We start from the raw sequence: 21108 nt of genomic DNA on the forward strand, positions 1-21108 counted from the left end.
TGGAGTAGGATGGGGCCACAATAGGGGATCAAACTTTTACATACAAATATATAGGAAAAATCTTTAAAAATCTTCTTCTCAAAAACCATTGGGCCAAAGAAGTTCATATTTACATGAAAGCTTTCTGACATAGTGTAGATTCAAGTTTGCAAAACCCATGGCCTCCAGGGGTAGGTTTGGGGCCATAATAGGGACTACGGTTTTACATGCAAATAGATATGGAAAATCTTCTGATATGGACCAAGGTGACTCAGGTGAGCGATGTGGCCCATGGGCCTCTTGTTAAAATTGTAATATCACCGTTTACAATAGATGAGCAACTTTATGTAATCCATTGAAATAAATACACTTTGAAGTTGCATATTTTATCAAAAATACGTCCAAAATACCCAAGGAATTGAACATTCAAAAATACAAGAAGTGGGGTACCGGAGGTCCTGTCCACAAGCAACTGTTCACGGGATCTTTAGACTGTAGTGCACGACCGCATATGTATGATGCTATCTATAACTAAGTGAACTGGTTCATTACTAGTTTTATTGGTCTTAATATATCATACATTACACAGTCCTTAAAACCTGTCCAGTTGAAGTATTAATGCCAATTCAAACATTGAAAGGGTTTAGGAAGGACTACATTTTGTGGCGGAAGGATTGTTTAATCAGAAAGCATTTCATCTAATGTTAGTATTCATACCCCTAGACTTGTATTTCGATTTTGTAATTTATGATACAAGTAGCACGTATAGAGACTTAGAACTAATTCAAAATGAAATGCTGTGAGTTCAATAATTTGGTTGACATATTTCTCCAAAGAGAACACCGGTTGTTAAAGGTATAGGTACCGCATTAATTGGCTATCATTACAGGAACTAGAAACCTGGCAAGTCGATAAGGACATTTATGAAATATTCCCGAGGAAACGTAAGTTATCGCGTCCCATAAGAATTGCTGACGGACAGGCATATTAATATTGGAATCCAAATTATACGAAAATCCTTCTCAAATAATGTCATGTTGTTACCATAAAAAGTGCCTTGAATACATGTATGTGTAAAGACAAATACAATAATTCTGAAAATCGAAAGGGTTCTATCTCTGCATAATCCAATGATTATGTTTACAATTTATAAAAATCTGTATTTTGAATGTAAGTTATCGGATCCCATAGAAAGTGCTAACAGACGGATGGACAGACAGAGATTTTTTTGCCATATGACGAGACCCTAATAAAAGCATGTTGGTTTTTTTTTTAAATTATCAAGCTACAAGAGCCACTTTGAGCAATGTACATGTGAACGGGGAGTTAAATTTCATGGTGTAACTAAATATTTGTACATGTGAACGGGGAGTTAAATTTATGGTGTAACTAAATATTTGTACATGTGAACGGGGAGTTAAATTTCATGGTGTAACTAAATATTTGTACATGTGAACGGGGAGTTAAATTTCATGGTGTAACTAAATATTTGTACATGTGAACGGGGAGTTAAATTTCATGGTGTAACTAAATATTTGTACATGTGAACGGGGAGTTAAATTTCATGGTGTAACTAAATATTTGTACATGTGAACGGGGAGTTAAATTTCATGGTGTAACTAAATATTTGTACATGTGAACGGGGAGTTAAATTTCATGGTGTAACTAAATATTTGTACATGTGAACGGGGAGTTAAATTTCATGGTGTAACTAAATATTTGTACATGTGAACGGGGAGTTAAATTTCATGGTGTAACTAAATATTTGTACATGTGAACGGGGAGTTAAATTTCATGGTGTAACTAAATATTTATACATGTGAATGGGGAGTTAAATTTCATGGTGTAACTAAATATTTATACATGTGAACGGGGAGTTAAATTTCATGGTGTAACTAAATATTTATACATGTGAACGGGGAGTTAAATTTCATGGTGTAAATAAATATTTGTACATGTGAACGGGGAGTTAAATTTCATGGTGTAACTAAATATTTGTACATTTGAATGGGGAGTTAAATTTCATGGTGTAACTAAATATTTGTACATGTGAATGGGGAGTTAAATTTCATGGTGTAACTAAATATTGACTACATATTGTAAGTGAAATTGTATTCTTCCGTGTAAATCAAAACCAAATTGTAAGTGCAAAAAGGTCGGGTTTTACACACTGTAACTCAATGACAAACACTATGACCCCTGTTTTTAGCTCACCTGAGCTAAAAGCTCAAGTGAGCTTTTCACCCGTATTCCGGTGTCCGTCCGTCTGTCTGTAAACTGTTAACATTTTTGACTTCTCAAAAACCACAGGGCCAATTTCAACCAAAGTTGGCACAAAGCACCCTTAGTTAAAGGGAATTCTAAATTGTTAAAATAAAGGAACAGGCCACCTTCCAAGGGGAGATAATCAAGAAAAGGTAAAAATAGAGTAGGGTCATTAAAAAATCTTCTTCTCAAGAACCACTGGGCCAGAAAAGATGAAATTTATAGCTAAGTTTTATTAAGTAGTGCAGATTCTAAATTGTTAAAATCATGGCCCCCGGGGGTTGGATGGGGACACAATAGGGGATCAAAGTTTTACATACAAATATATAGGAAAAATCTTCTTCTCAAGAACCACTGAGCCAGAAAAGCTGAGATTTATATGAAAGCTTCCTGATATAATGCAGATTCTAAATTGTTAAAATCCTGGCCCCCGGGGGTCGGGTGGGGCCACAATAGGGGATCAAAGTTTTACATACAAATATATAGGAAAAATCTTTTAAAATCTTCTTCTCAAGAACCACTGAACCAGAAAAGCTCAGCTGAGATTTATATGAAAGCTTCCTGATATAATGCAGATTCAAGTTTGTTCAAATCATGGCCCCCGGGGTTGGTTGGGGCCATAATAGGGACTACGGTTTTATATGCAAATATATATGGAAAGTCTTCTGATATGGACCAAGGTGACTCAGGTGAGCGATGTGGCCCATGGGCCTCTTGTTATTCTTATAATCTCCCTTCAATGTGGAAATGAAAAATATACTTCATGAAAAAAAACAACCCACCCACCCCCACCCCAAAACAGTGTTTGGACCTCTTTAAAATGCTTTTTCTTTCTTTGAAATGCTGAATTTGTAAATACAAAGAAGACGTAATGATCCGTGTTACGTGTGCCATGAGTAACATTAACTCGTCTTAAGGAAGTTAGCTCCTGAGCTTTTGAGCACAACTGCGCAGGATGCTACAACTAAGTAATTACTGGTTCAATACTGATCCCATTGGTGCAAACATATTACACATCCATTACTGAATTCTATCTAGTTGAAATTTTTTGTGTCAATTCAAATTTTGAAAGGGTTTGGCAGAGACTATATTTTGTAGCGGAAGGATTGATTAATCAAAAAGTTCTAAATCTGCGTGATATTTCAGTATATGATTCATCCAATATATCTTCTATTTTTATACTCTATAATTATACGTGTATTTCAGTTTTATAATTTATGATATAATAAAGTAGATGAGACTTGGAACTAGTTCAAATATTGCAATTCTTGAATTTTGTTGATATATTTTTCCAGACAGAACACTGATTCTTAAAAAAGTATAAAAAGAAAATTTACTGGAAATTTTTAATAACAATTCAGTATTTTTGCCAATAATTAATTTGTTTTTTTTTTTGTTTTTTTTTATCTCTTACCCCAATTTTTTCTAGTTCCGTTTTAAATTTTAAGAGAAGACCTTGAAAATTATGTAAAACTGACATTACTCCCAACATGTACTTTTAAACTCTCAAATTTGATATCATGAATTTTTTTTGTCTATCAAGTGCAAAAAGATAATCATTTATTTCAATTACTTGTACTTTTAAAAAAAAATCTGTATTGTTAAAAGACATTATTACATGTATGTATCTATTTTGTGTAATGATTGATTTGCGTTGCTTATGTTGTGTTGACACAAACAGACAAATCAAGTTCAATTGAATAAATCTTCAGTCAATTTTTTAAAAGTGCAAAAGAAGGTTATGTTCAGAACACTGTACTATAGCTCAATAAAAAGCATTGCGACCCCGGTTTTTCTTTTAATTTCCCAATTCCCCTTCAATGTAGAAATAAAAAAGACCCCCCCCCCCTAAAAAAAAAAACACCTTCAAATCTCAGGCGCGAACCTCTTTTTAAAAATAGCGAAAAAATATATTCAAACTGGCATTCATAAAAATTTCCATCAAATTTTAAAAAGTTTTGACTGTTATCACGGCCGTCTATCGATTGTTTATGATTGATTTCTTCTATCGATTGTTTATGATTGATTTCTTCTATCGATTGTTTATGATTGATTTCTTCTATCGATTGTGTACGATTGATTTCTTCTATCGACTGTTTATAATTGCTTTCTTCTATCGACTGTTTATCACTGATTTCTTCTTTCGACTGTTTATGATTGATTTCTTCTATCGATTGTGTACGATTGATTTCTTCTATCGACTGTTTATAATTGCTTTCTTCTATCGACTGTTTATGATTGATTTCTTCTATCGATTGTTTATGATTGATTTCTGCTCGCATAAAGTATAATTCATCTCCTCAAAACGAGTAAAACTGAGACAGGAAGCACAAGTTCAGTGCTGTCAAGTATAACATCAAGATTAACAAAACATATTAGTATTTTAACCCGGAAGGAAATAACCACGCGAATTGTACTCACAACACACCAAGTGTAGGGTTACGTGGCGTTGTATATTCTCTTACAAACTGAGTAGTGTATCTTCTACTGAGACGTGCATTCGACATTCTGTAAGTTTTTGGTATTTTCAAATTCAAGAAATCGATCAGGGGGGAAATTAGTACTTTGTGTTAAATTGGGTTTAGCTTGCGCAGCGACTGGACTGAGAGCCTTCGCACAGCGAGGTCTAAGTAATGAATGGATAACGAGAAAGCATCCCCACAGAGGGCCAAAGTGTTTTGTCGGAACTATTTAATACCATCGAGTTATTTACCTTATTTTATAACAATCCTTAAGGTAGCTCATTACACCAAACTTTTAATTAATGGTTCTTTAAAACACCTCGAAAGAGTGATACAAGCTCTCAATTATTTTATATCATTTTCCCGGAATGATAAAAAAGGTGTTTTGTTTGCAAATAAGAGATTCTAGAGTCCAAATTTCTATGTGATTTGATACATGATATAAATATCTAATAAAACATGCCTAAACGCATCAAATTACAGCTAAATTTGGACTCTATAGTGTATCTTATTTGCAAAGAAAGCACCTTTTTATAATTCCGGGATATATATATATATATATATATATATATATATATATATATATAGTGCAGATTCAAGTTTGTTAAAATCATGGACCCCGTGGATCGGATGGGGCCACAAGGGGGGATCAAAGTTTTACATACAAATATATATAGAGAAAATCTTTAAAAATCTTCTTCTCAAGAACCACTGAGCCAGAAAAGCTGAGATTTATATGAAAGCTTCCTGATATAGTGCAGATTTTAAATTGTTAAAATCATGGGGTAGGATGGGGCCACAATAGGGGATCAAAGTTTTACATACAAATATATAGGGAAAATCTTTAAAAATCTTCTTCTCAAGAACCATTGGGCCAAAGAATTAAGTTCACATTTACATGAAAGCTTTCTGACATAGTGTAGATTCAAGTTTGCAAAAACCATGGCCTCCAGGGGTAGGTTGGGGCCATAATAGGGACTACGGTTTTAATTGCAAATATATATGGAAAGTCTTCTGATATGGACCAAGGTGACTCAGGTGAGCGATGTGGCCCATGGGCCTCTTGTTTTCTATCCTTTTGTGCGATCTCCGTAACACTACAGAGTTTTGTCACGTTTTTTCCCAATCAAACAGACATTGTATATTTATTCCACTGGTAGAGGCTATTCTAGATGCGCGTGTAGAAAGTGGGTTGGAAGAAATTAAAAATTCTGTTGGCTGTTTTTATGCACTTACAGTTGTGAAATACTAAGTGTGCGTACCGAGTGTATGCTGGACACCCTGTATATTGTTCAGGATACCCCCCTCCCCCTCCTTTCTCTATCTCTCTCACAATACAAATTACAGTCGGTTGAATTCGCCCGAGTATTTAATAATAATTTTGAATCCGCGCCTTGCATCTGTGTTTGAAGGAAATCGATTAAAATACCAGACATACCTATACCCGGGAGATAAGGTGCTAGACGAATCGGCTAGGTGGACGGTTATAATGTCCAATGACACAACACTATATTGTTCAAGACATTTTGTTCTAAATTCTAACTAGCACTGCGCTGGAATTTGAGAACTGGTGTATATCTTGTCGTGTTCTAAATTTTAACACTAACAGGTACGGTTACATACACTTGGATCTGTGCAGTTTGAGAGAGGAGATCTAAGAGTGTACCCGGAGCTGCAATACTATATAGATATCCCCGAAAAGATTGATCCAAACTAGGAATTGAATATGCCATCCCAAAAAGCCTTTTCGTCAGGTAAGTATATATTTTTTTTCTTACGGAGGCCCACGTTTGACACCGCGAATTGATCGGGGGGATTAGATATGTTGTAGTGTAATGGTACCTTCACGCTCACGGATTTTTCTTACGGATCCTTACGTATTCCACAAATCCGTAAAAGTACTCAGATTGTTAAGATTTAGACACTTTAAAGAACTGTTTAAGAATGTTTTAAGCATTCTGATGTGTGTAGCACGTGACCTGTGTGTACACAATGTGTTTTAAGAGTATTTACGGTTTATTACGAGTTCTTGCGAAGCATTTACGGCACACATTTACGATTTGTTCCGAGTGAACACGGATAAATACGAGCAATTTACGACATTTTACAAGCATTTTAGGGATTGTTACGAGTATATTACGGAAATTTACGATTTAGCTTAGCTTTTACGTGTAAATCACGACCTGTTAACGTGTTGATAACGTACTGTTACGAATATAGTTAGGAGTTAGTTACGATTGTTTACGTTTTTGACTCAAATGTGGTCGCAATTGGCTTTGTATCATCATTCGACAACTGACATTACTTGTAACAGCATGTATGTATATTGTATGCAAGTTGTGTAACTTCTTTGATGTCTTGATAGCAACTGAAAGAAACTGTCAGATTTTGCGTCTTTTATACCTTTCCTTAATTGTAAAATTTAAGTAGTACTCGTATAGTAATCGTGTCTATACGTAAAGTGCTCGTAATGACTCTGAACAATCCGTAAAGCGATTCACCCGACGTGAATGAAATCGTAAATATCACTTATAGGCATTCGTAATAATCCGTAAACAACTCGTAAACTATCCGTAACATATCGTAAATTAACCGCAAAGATTCGTAAAAAAAAAACTTACGAGTGTTTTACGGATTCTTACGAGCACTTTACGTGTTCTTGTGACCAGTTTACGATACTTACGGGTTGTTACGAGTTATTTACGGGTTATTTACGGAAAATGAAATCCGTGAACAATCGTGATTTTTTTTTGACATGTCAAAAAATTTGCCCCTACTTTCACGGATCCTTTCGAGTGTGTGCGAGTTATTAACGGGTACCGACGAGTGATTTACGAATGCTTGCGATTGACTACGAGTCGGAGATCCGTAAGGACTCGTAAGAAAAATCCGTGAGTGTGAAGGTGGTATTAGACTCGTATTGTTGATATTTCAAATACATGTAGTCTAGACTCGTTATGTCATTTACAATCTCCCAACCATACTGATCTTTATTAGGCCTTTCACTGCGATTGTATTAATCTTATTTTCTAATTTCTCCGATGTCCAGAAGATCAAGGTACATATTTAATAAATCATTTTTGAAAATTGAAAGTATGCACTGCGACACTTTAATACAGAATACTTCATAAAACGCGTTAGCTTAATGTATTTTCAAAAATGAAAAATCAAATTTATTTTTTAGCTCGCCGCTGGGACAACTGTCCAGAGAGCTATTGTCATGACCCCGGTGTCGGCGCCATTTTATCAAACTTTAACCTGGACTTTATCTTTTGAACCAAGAGGGTTAGGGTTTTGATATTTATGCCCCCCTTTGAAAAAGAGGGGGCATATTGTTTTGCACCTGTCGGTCGGTCGGTCGGTCGGTCTGTTGGTCGGTCGGTCGGTCTGTAGACCATGTGTTGTCCGCTCAATATCTTGAGAACCATTCACTTGATGATAATGATATTTCATATGTGGGTTAGTTATGAGTAGGAGAGGATCCTTATTGTTTTTCAGGTCAAAAGGTCAAAGGTCAAGGGTCAATCTACTCCCGACATAGGAATATAATGTCCGCTCAATATCTTGAGAACCCTTTGCTTGAAAGACATCAAACTTGGCACACTGGTACATCCTAAGGAGTAGATGACCCCTATTGATTTTGAGGTCATATGGTCAAAGTTCAAGGGTCAAACTGGGCATAGGAATATACTGACCATTCAATATCTAGAGAACCCTTTGCTTGACAGACATCAAACTTGGTATGCCAGTACATCTTCAGAAGAAGATGACCCCCATTGATTTTGAGGTCACATGGTCAAAGGTCAAGGGTCAAACTGGACATAGGAATATACTGTCCGTTAAATATCTCGAGAACCCTTTGCTTGACAGACATCAAACTTGATACACTGGTACATCTTCAAGAGAAGATGACCCCTATTGATTTTGACGTCACATGATCAAAGGTCAAGGGTCAAACTTGACATGGGAATATACTGTCTGCTCAGTATCTTGAGAACCCTTTTCTTGACAGACATCAAACTTGGTACACTGATACGACTTCAGGAGAAGACGACCACTATTGATTTTAAGGTCACATGGTCAAAGGTCAAGGGTCACACTAGACAGGAATATACTGTCCGTTCAATATCTTGAGAACCCTTTGCTTGACAGACATCAAACGTGGTACACTGGTACGTCTTCAGGAGAAGACGACCCCTATTGATTTTCAGATCACATGGTCAAAGGTCAAGGGTCAAACTGGACATTGAAATATACTGTCTGCTCCATATCTTGAGAACCCTTTGCTTGACAGACATGAAACTTGGTACACTGGTACATCTTCAAAAGAAGATGACACCTATTGATTTTGAGGTCGCGTGGTCAAAGGTCAAGGGTTAAACTGTACATAGGAATATACTGTCCGCTCAATATCTTGAGAACCCTTTGCTTGACAGACATCAAACTTGGTACACTGGTACATCTTCAGGAGAAGATGACTACTAATTATTTTAAGGTCACATGGTCAAAAGTCAAGGATCAAATTGGACATAGGAATATACTGTCCGTTCAATATCTTGAGAACCCTTTGCTTGACAGACATCAAACTTGGTACACTGGTACATCTTCAGGAGTTGATGACCCCTATTGAGTTTTAGGTCACATGGTCAATCCACTCTTGGCATAGGAAGATATTGTCTGCTCAATATTTTGAATTGATGATACTACTCTCAATTAAATGATGTGTGTGTGTATAACCCTTTTCAATTTTGCACCATGGGGGGCATATGTGTTTTACAAACATCTCTTGTTCACATATAGAAGCCTCGAGAAGAGATTTTGTTTTGGTACCAAGACTTTTAAACTAGTGACCTTGACTTTGACCCACTTTTAAAAAACTTTAACCTGGATTCTATCTTTTGAACAAAGGGGATATCATATTAAGATGCCCATGACCAGGCCTTTGATATGGTATCAAAACGTTTGACCTAGTAACCTAGGACTTTGGCCTATTTTTCAAAAACTTGAACTATTTGAACTGAAGGGACAGGTTAAGTAGAATCATGCTTCATGGCGAGCTATGATAACTCTTGTTGTATGTACATTCTACTTTTCATTTCTGTCCAGAACTACATGTATATATATATCGAGATTCATACGCACGTTGTTCACATTCAGGAGGAAATGGCTACCATTGCTCTTTGGTAAAGATATCGAAGAAAAAACATTATAAATATAAATAAAATATTTTGAAATTGATAAAAGCTATCTTGCTTCGCAGGCAATATCCTCACTTGCATGCGCCAGATATTTCGACACAGTGGAGTAGCCATATGCAATTGAGGGATGGAGACTGAAAAGTGTACGCATGTAAATGTAGCGCAAAGATTCAGCATCATCATAAATTTTAACAAAACGTTAGGAAAAGTAAATGGATTTCCACCCCACCCCTCTTAAATTGTGAATATGCCCTTCAAACGAAGCTGTTGTCACTATTTCAAAATGAAATCTGTTTTTAGACACATATTGTTCTGATAATCACGAGTTTAATTTTATTTTAAAGTTTATTATTCTATTTTAATAGTATCATTTCATATTATTATTCAGGTTCGACACTACCTCCACTAGAGGCGGGAACCCTCCGAATATACAGTATGCGCCTTTGTCCATTTGCTGAAAGAACTAGGCTGGTGCTTGCCCACAAAAACATACCGTAAGTGTAAGACTTTGTCCTCAACCCCCACCCCTCCCACTGGGGATATTTTGCATTATTTCATTTATCTGATAATAAACCAGTTTCACGTACATGTATATTTCTATCGTCCACTTTGCTTTTAATTCTAACATGAATTTTATTGTGTATATGTATTCTGTCCTATTAATATTGCGCATGAAATAAAATTTCGGTGGAGATCACTCCCACCCCACCGCTTCAGTCGGTTTGGAGGTATCATGCATGTATGCGCTTTGTTTAAGTCCTGGATATAAGCATAAGGGGGGTGGGGGGGGGGGGTGGGGGTTGTTACTGCTATCAATGCTCATACTTTGTCATTTCTTGTTCATATAACATTCAAAGTTACTTTCATCTTATTCACTACTAGAGTATTAAAACTGCGGGTAGGTGGGGCAAACATCCAATATATCTTTTATTTGCATTAGAAAATAATAGTCGTTGTCGCGGGGCAGCCCCCCCCCCCCTTCTACGTACCTGTAATTTAGATTAAGCGGTTTTTCCACTTTCCCTGGACTGCGTACAAGGTTGTAGCAGCTACTTAATGCTAGATAGTGCTACTTAATGCTAGATAGTGCTACTTAATGGTAGATAGTGCTACTTAATGCTAGATAGTGTTACGAAGTTGAACGAACATTTAGTTTAGTCCTAGGTGGGGATAGCAAGCGTTAAATATAGAGGGTATTTATTTATATGACGTCATTGACCCCAGAGGAGCTCATTTACAAAATAACTTTTATTTTTGAAAATACATGAAGGTGTGAATTACAACGCCTCACACAAGCATTAGGTTAAGGAAAAGTAGGTCAGCGCGAAGCGTTGTAAGTAATACCCCCATGGATTTTCAAAAAATAATTTATTCGTATACCGGTATTTACATTTTATGTCATTTTTGTTGGAATTCGCAGTTGCTAAAACAGTTATATTTATGAAAATTCATATGTGCATAATCCATTGTTTACAACTGTAACTTATTCACGAGGAAATGTCCGTCATTACAATTGTGTATAGATATCAAAGCCAAAGATATTAGTAATGTAAATATCATAAGGTATCTGGTATTTACACCACTAGTATACATGCCAATTTTTACAAATATTATATTTGTTAGGTATGCCTACATGCAATTCATTTAATTCTTTCCAGAAATGAAGAAGTAAATATCAACTTGACTAAAAAGCCTGAATGGTTTATGGAAGAGATAAATCCTTTGGGAAAGGTTCCTGCTTTACAAAAAGATGACAAGATTATATACGAGTCGGGAGTTTGCAGCGATTACCTGGACCAAGTGTATCCGGGCAACAAATTGACCCCTGATGACCCTTACCAGCAGGCCAAGGACAGGATTTTGGTGGAACACTTTGGGCAGGTATATCACTGATTGAACGGGAAACTTTATTGATCTATAAACATCTTCCCAAGTGAGGGGTTTGTGATCCACCACATTTCTCACAAATGGAGAAATGTGGTGGATCACAAACTCGTGACTTGGGAGGATGTCTTTGTGAAGCTGCAGAGAGTATTCGCAATGTACGTTTATTTTTGAAAATACATGAGGGCACCAAATACAACGCTTTCCGCGCATAGAAAAATAAATAATAGGTAAAAAAAGCTAGTGATCTTAATTATAGTGTTTTATTTTGGTAATTTTAGAGACATAAAATCTTATGTATGTCATACTGTCATTTAATATCATTTAATTGTGTTTTATTCATCTTCTTACCCTTACCCGTATAAAGTGCCTTAGAATATTTTGTTTTACACAAGACGCTATATAAATTTTATTGTTATTAAATCAATTATAACCCGGAATATGCGGGCTTCAAATCAATCATTGCTCTCATCACATTGAATGGATGCGCGCATCAATTTTAAAATTAATTTGACGCGTGCATCAATTGAATTATTGCGGGTTAGAATTGAATGTATGCGCGCATCAATTGCTCTCATTAATTAGATTGGTGCACACACCAATATGGAGAAATTATTACTCGAAAAATTTAAATTGGAGTTTGATATGAATCAACTGATGATCTCTTTAATCATTTACATGTACAACGATTGTTATACGGAATTAATGCACGAAATAATTCTTTTTAAAAAAGAGCAATACTTCATTTAAAGAGATCATTAATCCAATTATTAATATGTTGAAGATAGTTATTATCAAATAATTGTTCTCTCTTATAAAAGAATTATTTCATGGATCAATTGAATTAATGATGGTTCAAGAGGACAATGATTCTATTATTGCGCGCATTAATTAAATTATTGCACACATTAATTGAATTATTGCTCTCTTCAATTCCATCACAGCGCTCATCAATTCAATTGTTGATATCATAAATTCATTTGAAGAGAGCAACAATTCAATTATATGGCGTGCATTAATTCAGCAGAATAATTAATGCTATCAACAATTCAATTAATGTGCGCAATAATTTAGATTTGAAGATTTTATCAATTTTCAAAGCGATCATTTATTGAAATGCTGCGCGCATAAAATGAATTGGTATCTTCAATTAATTAGATTTTTTTTCATCCTGGAAATTTTATAAATACAGTACATATACAGCCTGTAGATTTCTTTTGGTTTAATTGTTTTCAGTTTTTTGTATGTATAGATAGCGTATTTTCATATACTATATTATATTGTATCTGTATAATACTGCTGTCTGTATATGTGTTTTCAGGACCACAATATAAACTAGTTTTTAAAAAACTAATTGTGCTATCTTGTAAAAATAAAGGACATTATTACTATTAAAGATATTTTTAATTTAGTTTATTTTAATTTCGCGCTACTTATATGAAAAGTATGTTGGCGTGAAACGTTGCTGTTCAAACACTCCTGTATTTTAGAAAATGAAATTATTTTTTATATTTACATTCTACTTTCATTTCTATCGGGATACTCCTAGCTGTTAATTAGTCTCACTATATTTGTCAAGATTCATACGCACATTGTTTACATTCACGAGGAAATTGCTATCATTTCTATAGGAAAAGCTATAGAAGGTAAACACATTGGTAAATATTCCTAGGTGACTACGCAATACTACAAACTGTTACTGGGAAAGCCAGATGGATATTCTGCAGCGGCGGAGACTCTTAACAAGTTGTTGTTGGAATTCGACAAAGAACTCCAGAAGAGGGGACATTTCTTTGGAGGTAAGCAGCAATAGGGAACGACAGGTGAGAATCAAAGAACGACCACCGTGTAATTATTTGATATTTTCAAGGGCGATGGTGTCGGGTATGATGTAGGTGAAGTTACAAGGGGAAGAGGAGCAGTGATACTTTTTCCCCTCTTACAAAGCATGTTTAACTTTATTTGAGTTATTCTATATATATATATTATATATATATAACGGGGTACGTATAGCAACCACACATGTAAGACTGACAAATCATCTCACTTGGAAAGATTTCACAAGGCATTACCTGCATGTATGTATTTTCTAGGAGAAAAACCGCAGATGGTTGATTACATGATATGGCCCTGGTTCGAGCGATTTCCTGCGATGGAACAGCTAGTAAACCAAACATTTTTAACAGATGGATCCAAAACAAACTTGGCAGCGTATGTAAACAGGATGTCGGATATTCCAGCAGTCCAAAAGTGTCGTCTGCCCGTGGACAATCACCTTAAATTTTATCAGAGCGTTAAGAATGGCGCCGCTGACTATGACGTCGGACTTGAATGATTTCATAACATATAGACTTGGATGTGTTGTATATATATTGAATACAAATAGCTACAGTTTAGAAAAATTACAAAGTTTATGGCATTTTTCACTACTAAAATAAAATCACAGTTTTGTTAATTTCCTTCCAATGACTTTAGAAGACTGCATGAGTTTAGTTAAGTTGGATTCATTTAACCTGGATCAACTTAACCCACATGTTTTGATTCAATCTCAAGTGGGTTTACGTTAATTATGAATTGAAGGATGAGCAACAACAAAACTACTAATAGGCTACAAGTACTTTTGTACCTGTGATGTAATGAACTCTGTACAGTTGATCCTAACGTCTGATTAGTTTTTACATAGTTCAGTTTGGGAACACATGTTTCCTTTACAGGGCACTTGCTCCAGCTCACTCCCAAAGCGATAAAATAACGTACATGTACCTCATTTTCGCTAATTAACCCACTAAGCACTTAATTGTTGTGAATCTGTTTTCTGTGACCCACCCCTTTTGTCTGGATACAGTATAAAATGACCAATATATTGTTGTGAATCTGTTTTCTGTGACACACCCCTTTTGTCTGGATACAGTATAAAATGACCAATATATTGTTGTGAATCTGTTTTCTGTGACCCACCCCTTTTGTCTGGATACAGTATAAAATGACCAATATATTGTTGTGAATCTGTTTTCTGTGACCCACCCCTTTTGTCTGGATACAGTATAAAATGACCAATATATTGTTGTGAATCTGTTTTCTGTGACCCACCCCTTTTGTCTGGATACAGTATAAAATGACCAATATATTGTTGTGAATCTGTTTTCTGTGACCCACCCCTTTTGTCTGGATACAGTATAAAATGACCAATATATTGTTGTGAATCTGTTTTCAGTGATCCACCCCTTTTGTCTGGATACAGTATAAAATGACCAATATATTGTTGTGAATCTGTTTTCTGTGACCCACCCCTTTTGTCTGGATACAGTATAAAATGACCAATATATTGTTGTGAATCTGTTTTCTGTGACCCACCCCTTTTGTCTGGATACAGTATAAAATCACCAATATGTTGTTGAGAAATCTTGTGCTGGTACTTAAATTGTAAATAAAATCCAGGAAACAATTGCTTCATAGCAAATAGAGATTCGATGTCTTGCATACAGGCCTTGAAAAAATATTCTTAAAAAAAAAACATTATCAGGCGCTTTATATACAAATTTAATATATCTTCCAGCCGGCAAAAGATGATCTCCCGTAGAAATCGCTACGAATGGCACCGGAACCTGGGTCTTGGGAATGTGTCTGGATGTAAATGTTATCACCTCGGTTAACGTGTGCAATGGCCACGCCAGTCGCCTGTCCATCTTCACCGGACAACGATTTCATATAAATACTCCCATACACTACTCCATCAACCACCAGTTCTAAAGCATGATCTTCTCCATTACCACCATAATGTTTTATCCTGCTGGTCCAACTGAATACGTAGTATCCCGATTCAGGGGCTATGAAGACCCCGGAGCTTCGATAATATCCATTACCAGCGTTCGCTTTAACGACATCATATCTTAGAATTTGTCCTTGTCCTGTATGTGAAACATCGGAAGACAGGTAGGCGTAGAATGCTGTGGTTCTCGGTGCAGTTGTGGGATGCTGGGTAGACGGGGGTATCAAAAGTCGCCCTGTGGTTAAAACATAGGAACTAGAAAGTCAAAATACATAAATAGGAAAAACATTTTTCTAGATGAAATCTTTCAAAAACAGGAGGCCCACGGACCTTAACGGTCACCTGAGTATCATAGCCCGTATAGGGAGTCTCATATTTACATTGGTGCAAGTTTATGATCTTACAAAATATGCATTCATACAATTCCTATTCACTTATAAAAGGAAAAATGGAAGATTTAAGTATATAAATCATTAATTTTGACATCCCCCAACCCCCTGGGTCTTGAATTTCACAATTTAGGAGGACATTAGGGATATCATAACCATGCATTTAGTTTATCTCCCATGACTGAAAGTAGAGAAGATTTTTTTGAAAATATATTTCTATTATGTGACCATATTGGCTCTGCTCAAGGGCCTGAACCCCTAAACCAGGAATTTCACAATTTAGTAGAGAGCTTCATGGACATCATAATCATATTTTTCGTTTTTCTCAAATATATATGGGAGTAGGTTGATTGGTTGTACATTGTTTAACGTCCCTCTCGAGAATCTTTCACTGATATGGAGACGTCATCATTGCCTATGAAGGGCTACAAAATTTAGGCCTATTCTCAGCGCTTATGGCCATTGAGCAGGGAGGGATCTTTATCGTGCCACATCTACTGTATATATGACTACGTGCATGTGTGAGGATGGAGGGTGTTTGAATCCCGAAAACGTCAGAATAAAAAAAATCGGATGGGGCTACATTATTGCAGCTAGCACAAAGCCAGCTGGTTTCAAAACAACATACAATAAACCGATGACAAGCTACAGCATACCCGCATTATAGATTTACCTTTACGAATGACAGAGGGACGAAATGAAGCTGGTGGAAGACTTTTCGCAGATGGATGAGCCCGTTCACTTGAGTTGTTATAAATGGAAGATAAATCAGTAGAGTTCTCCTTCGGCGACGTTGGAAAAAGATCACCACTGGCAACATCAGCATCGTTAATTGTTTTCTCCTGGTTGTAAAGAGCAGTCTTTAGACAGTTCATGCGCTGTTTGTTGAACGCTCTTTGAAGATAGGCAATTCGGTTATTTTGAACGACGACCGTTTTGGCAAGGTTGTTGACAATCTCTGTAAGTTCAAGAGTTGTCCTGTACACCTCATCCACCGTCATCTCGCATTGGCCTCCATTCAGGAAAATGGAGACGAGGCAACAAAACACAAAATATATTTCCCGAGGAATCATGGTCTTCTTGTGTGAAACAGTACTTATCTCTGTTTTTATCTTTGAACAGGACCATGAATATTAATCATCGAGCCGGACTTGTGACCGAATTCACTTGTATATAACTATTCTTTTTATCGACAGACGACATGGATCTACATAAACTATTGGTAGTTACTGTGCGTTCCCATGACCACGCTCACAGACATCAGACATAATTGTATCTATGTTTTTCGTCAACTTTTAAAATGAATTTAGCCAATAATTCCAGCTAATCCTCGGTGGGAATCAAAGTATCATGAAGAAAATTCACTTAAATCTCTCGAAAAACGGTTAATTACTGGTAGTAGAACACGGTTAATTACTGGTAGTAGAACACGGTTAATTAGCGGTAGTAGAACACGGTTAATTACTGGTAGTAGAACACGGTTAATTAGCGGTAGTAGAACACGGTTAATTACTGGTAGTAGAATACGGTTAATTAGCGGTAGTAGAACACGGTTAATTACTGGTAGTAGAACACGGTTAATTAGCGGTAGTAGAACACGGTTAATTACTGGTAGTAGAACACGGTTAATTACTGGTAGTAGAACACGGTTAATTACTGGTAGTAGAACACGGTTAATTAGCGGTAGTAGAACACGGTTAATTACTGGTAGTAGAACAGTTAATTACTGGTAGTAGAACACGGTTAATTACTGGTAGTAGAACACGGTTAATTACTGGTAGTAGAACACGGTTAATTAGCGGTAGTAGAACACGGTTAATTACTGGTAGTAGAACACGGTTAATTAGCGGTAGTAGAACACGGTTAATTACTGGTAGTAGAACACGGTTAATTACTGGTAGTAGAACACGGTTAATTAGCGGTAGTAGAACACGGTTAATTACTGGTAGTAGAACAGTTAATTACTGGTAGTAGAACACGGTTAATTACTGGTAGTAGAACACGGTTAATTACTGGTAGTAGAACACGGTTAATTACTGGTAGTAGAACACGGTTAATTACTGGTAGTAGAACAGTTAATTACTGGTAGCAGAACACGGTTAATTACTGGTAGTAGAACAGTTAATTACTGGTAGCAGAACACGGTTAATTACTGGTAGTAGAACACGGTTAATTACTGGTAGTAGAACACGGTTAATTAGCGGTAGTAGAACACGGTTAATTAGCGGTAGTAGAACACGGTTAATTAGCGATAGTAGAACGGTTAATTATTAATAGAAGAACACGATTAATTACCGACAGTAGAACAAGGTTAATTACCAGCAGTAGATGACAGTTAATTACCGGCATTAGAATACAGTTAATTACCGGTAGTAGATGACAGTTAATTACCGGCAGTAGATGACAGTTAATTAGTGGTAGTAGTACACGGTTAATTACCGGCATTAGAAGACACTTACTTACCGGCAATAGAAGACAGTTAATTAACGGCATTAGAAGACAGTTAATTACCGGCATTAGAAGACGGTGTCGGTATCAACAATTTCTATTTTAAAGGTGTTTGAATAGGTTTAGTATACACAGCATAATGTCTCACTACTATGCCGATATCGACATTATTATTACGATATCGACGCTTTCTATTTCATATGTGTTTGAATTAATGATTTAAAATCAATTGTCCCATGCCAATATAAACTTACGATGATACATGTAACAAGAGGCCCAGGGGCCTTATAGGTCACCTGAGTATCATGTAACAACCTTCCAATGTTTGAATTAGGTTTGTGTTTAAATATAAGAATTTTACTTTTGGATGGAAGAAACATTGAATAGCTATGTGGTCAGCCCCGCCTTTGCACCAGAACCCCTGACCCAGGGGCCATAAATTTCAGTTTTGAAAGAAGCATCCTTGATCATCATTATCATACTATTAGTTTGTCTACTTAATACCCAGCAGCAGAGGAGAAGATTTTCAAAGAAATAAAATGCATTTTCACTATATGATCAATAGGGCCCCACCCTAATACCAGAACCCCTGACCCAGGGGCCATAAATTTCACAATTTTGAAAGAGGCATCCTTGCTCATCATAATCATGCTATTGGTTTGTCTACTTAATACCCAAGGACAGAGAAGAAGATTTTCAAAGAAATAATGCATTTTCAGTACATGACTTATAGAGCCCCACCCTAGCACCAGAACCCCTGATCCAGGGGCCATGAATTCACAATTTTTAACAAGAGGTACTGTGAGCAATGCTCACTAAGAATACCCCCCGCTTACCCCAATCTCCCAAAGGGTGTTGGTAATAGGTATAAACTACCTCTTTTCTGAGTGTTGCTACTTCGATGTCCAGTGCGCATGACCTTTGGACCCCAAAGTCGATAGGGAACATCTTCATCCCATGGGTAGTCCATATGTATGATATGGTGACTGTAGGTGGAAAGGATAACGCTTTAGAGCCCGGAAACCATATTGCTACTTCGATGTCCAGTGTGCTTGACCTTTGACCTTTTGACCCCAAAATCGATAGGGAACATCTTCATCCCATGGGTAGTCCATATATATGATATGGTGACGGTAGGTGGAAAGGATAATGCTTTAGAGCCCGGAAACCATTGCGTCTACAGACGGACGGACGGACAGCTCGATTCCAGTATACCCTCCCACAACTTGTTGCGGGGGGTATAAAGAGGCATCCTTGCTCATCATTACCATGCTATTAGTTTGTCTACTTAATACCCAGAGACAGAGAAGATTTTCAAAGAATTTCTACATTTTCACTATATGACCAATAGAGCCCCACCCTAACACAAGAACCCCTGCCCCAGGGGCCATGAATTTCACAATTTTGGTAGAGGGCTCAATGCTCATTATAATTATGCCCACAGTTTGGCTTCTTGATGTCCAGGAGTAAAGAAGAAGATTTTTTAAAATTACACTCATTTTGATGGTTTTTGCTCCACCCCTCAGGCCCCAGGGGGGCAGGGACCACGAATTTCACAATTTTTGTTCCCCTTCACCCACAGATGCTATATGCCAAAATTGGTTGAAATTGGTTCAGGGGTTTCAGAGAAGAAGCTGAAAATGTTCAAATGTTAACGCACGACGAACGACGACGGACAAAATCAGATAGCAATAGGTCACCTGAATGAATTCAGGTGACCTAATAAATTGCGTTTAATAAATATGTGTATAATTGTTGCACTTTTCATATATTTTGCAATAACGTATGCATAGACATAAACATTATGTATACAGGTAAAGGTATGTGATTATCAGAGTGGTACATATCGATATCGGTGCCATATCATGTTTGGTTTGTCGATATCGTATGGACATAACTCTCAATTACCGGCAGTAGAACACGGTTAATTACCGGCAGTAGAATTAAGTTTGGCTACAAATTACCGCAAGACATGATCCTTAGATCTGTACTGGACACCGTAAAACGTGACATTCTCCCATTTTAAATCTGTATCTGTACTAGTCATTTTAATGCCGTTCTGTAATATATTTATATGAATTTGTTATGCATTAATGAATATTTAAAGGTATACATGTATGTTTGAACACAAGTATGGTGGGAAAATATGTTCGGGATTTCTTATATTAAATTTTTGAGACGGCAATGCAAAAAATACGATATAAGGCCTTAACCATGCACATTTTTTCTGCACCATAAATAGGTTTTTATAAGGTGGATCTGTAGCTCTCTGGTCTGTCCCGATATTTTTCCAGAGAGCTACAAATCTGCAGCTACGTGTATGTATGAAGTATCTTCAATCCACAGTTATCACACAGTAAGCACAGTGTAGCCCCAATATCACCTGAAAGCTTAATACATTGCACCTTCATTGGCCGTACACATGACCGTGTTTGAAGGCGAAGCAAAAAGTATTGGTATTAGTATTTATATCCATAACATAACATCCGAAGTTATCAGGATGTGTGCTGACAACTGTCAAATAAACTTAACCATTTTGTTACATGACTTCAAACATTTGATCCGCCTATGTATTGAACACGGGAATATAATGCAGTTGATGTAAAAAGAGCATTGTGACGTCATATTTCATGTCAGTGTTTAGCAAATTTTACATACATAGGGGTGATTCTAAAATATGATTGAGAAAATATAGTTTACATACTTTCACAGAT

General features: G+C 36.5%; 2 protein-coding genes across 4 annotated transcripts in view; one reads left to right on the top strand and one right to left on the bottom strand.

Annotated features, from left to right (window-relative positions):
* LOC125673509 (glutathione S-transferase omega-1) overlaps positions 1 to 14243 on the top strand; it is a 21008-nt gene extending 6765 nt beyond the window's left edge. Inside the window, exons 1-6 of one of the 3 annotated variants that reach the window (XM_048910119.2) lie at positions 4612 to 4754; positions 6316 to 6460; positions 10293 to 10398; positions 11563 to 11785; positions 13461 to 13587; positions 13882 to 14243. In XM_048910119.2, coding sequence (XP_048766076.1) covers positions 6433 to 6460; positions 10293 to 10398; positions 11563 to 11785; positions 13461 to 13587; positions 13882 to 14123 — 726 coding nt within the window. In that variant the 5' untranslated portion in view covers positions 4612 to 4754; positions 6316 to 6432 and the 3' untranslated portion in view covers positions 14124 to 14243. Of the gene's footprint in view, positions 1 to 4611; positions 4755 to 6315; positions 6461 to 9667; positions 10048 to 10292; positions 10399 to 11562; positions 11786 to 13460; positions 13588 to 13881 lie in introns of those variants that run through there. The other 2 variants (XM_056166563.1, XM_056166573.1) reach the window with 2 other exon arrangements.
* A 1067-nt stretch (positions 14244 to 15310) lies between these two features.
* Positions 15311 to 17342, bottom strand: LOC125673502 (complement C1q-like protein 3). The gene is made up of 2 exons (XM_048910106.2): positions 16620 to 17342; positions 15311 to 15792 (listed from the first exon to the last, which is right to left on the bottom strand). Exons 1-2 carry the CDS (start codon positions 17017 to 17019, stop codon positions 15329 to 15331), a joined length of 864 nt encoding a protein of 287 aa, XP_048766063.1. The 5' UTR covers positions 17020 to 17342; the 3' UTR covers positions 15311 to 15328.
* Between the last annotated feature and the right edge of the window lie 3766 nt (positions 17343 to 21108).

Source organism: Ostrea edulis, chromosome 1, assembly GCF_947568905.1.
Source record: "Ostrea edulis chromosome 1, xbOstEdul1.1, whole genome shotgun sequence".
Lineage (NCBI taxonomy): Eukaryota > Metazoa > Mollusca > Bivalvia > Ostreida > Ostreidae > Ostrea > Ostrea edulis.

Excerpts from the sequence above, each read along its gene's own strand:
- LOC125673502 (XM_048910106.2), bottom strand. The coding sequence starts at position 17,019 with ATGATTCCTCGGGAAATATATTTTGTGTTTTGTTGCCTCGTCTCCATT. Across the intron at positions 15,793-16,619 it reads TCCCTCTGTCATTCGTAAAG|GGCGACTTTTGATACCCCCG; the intron begins GTAAATCTATAA and ends TTTTAACCACAG.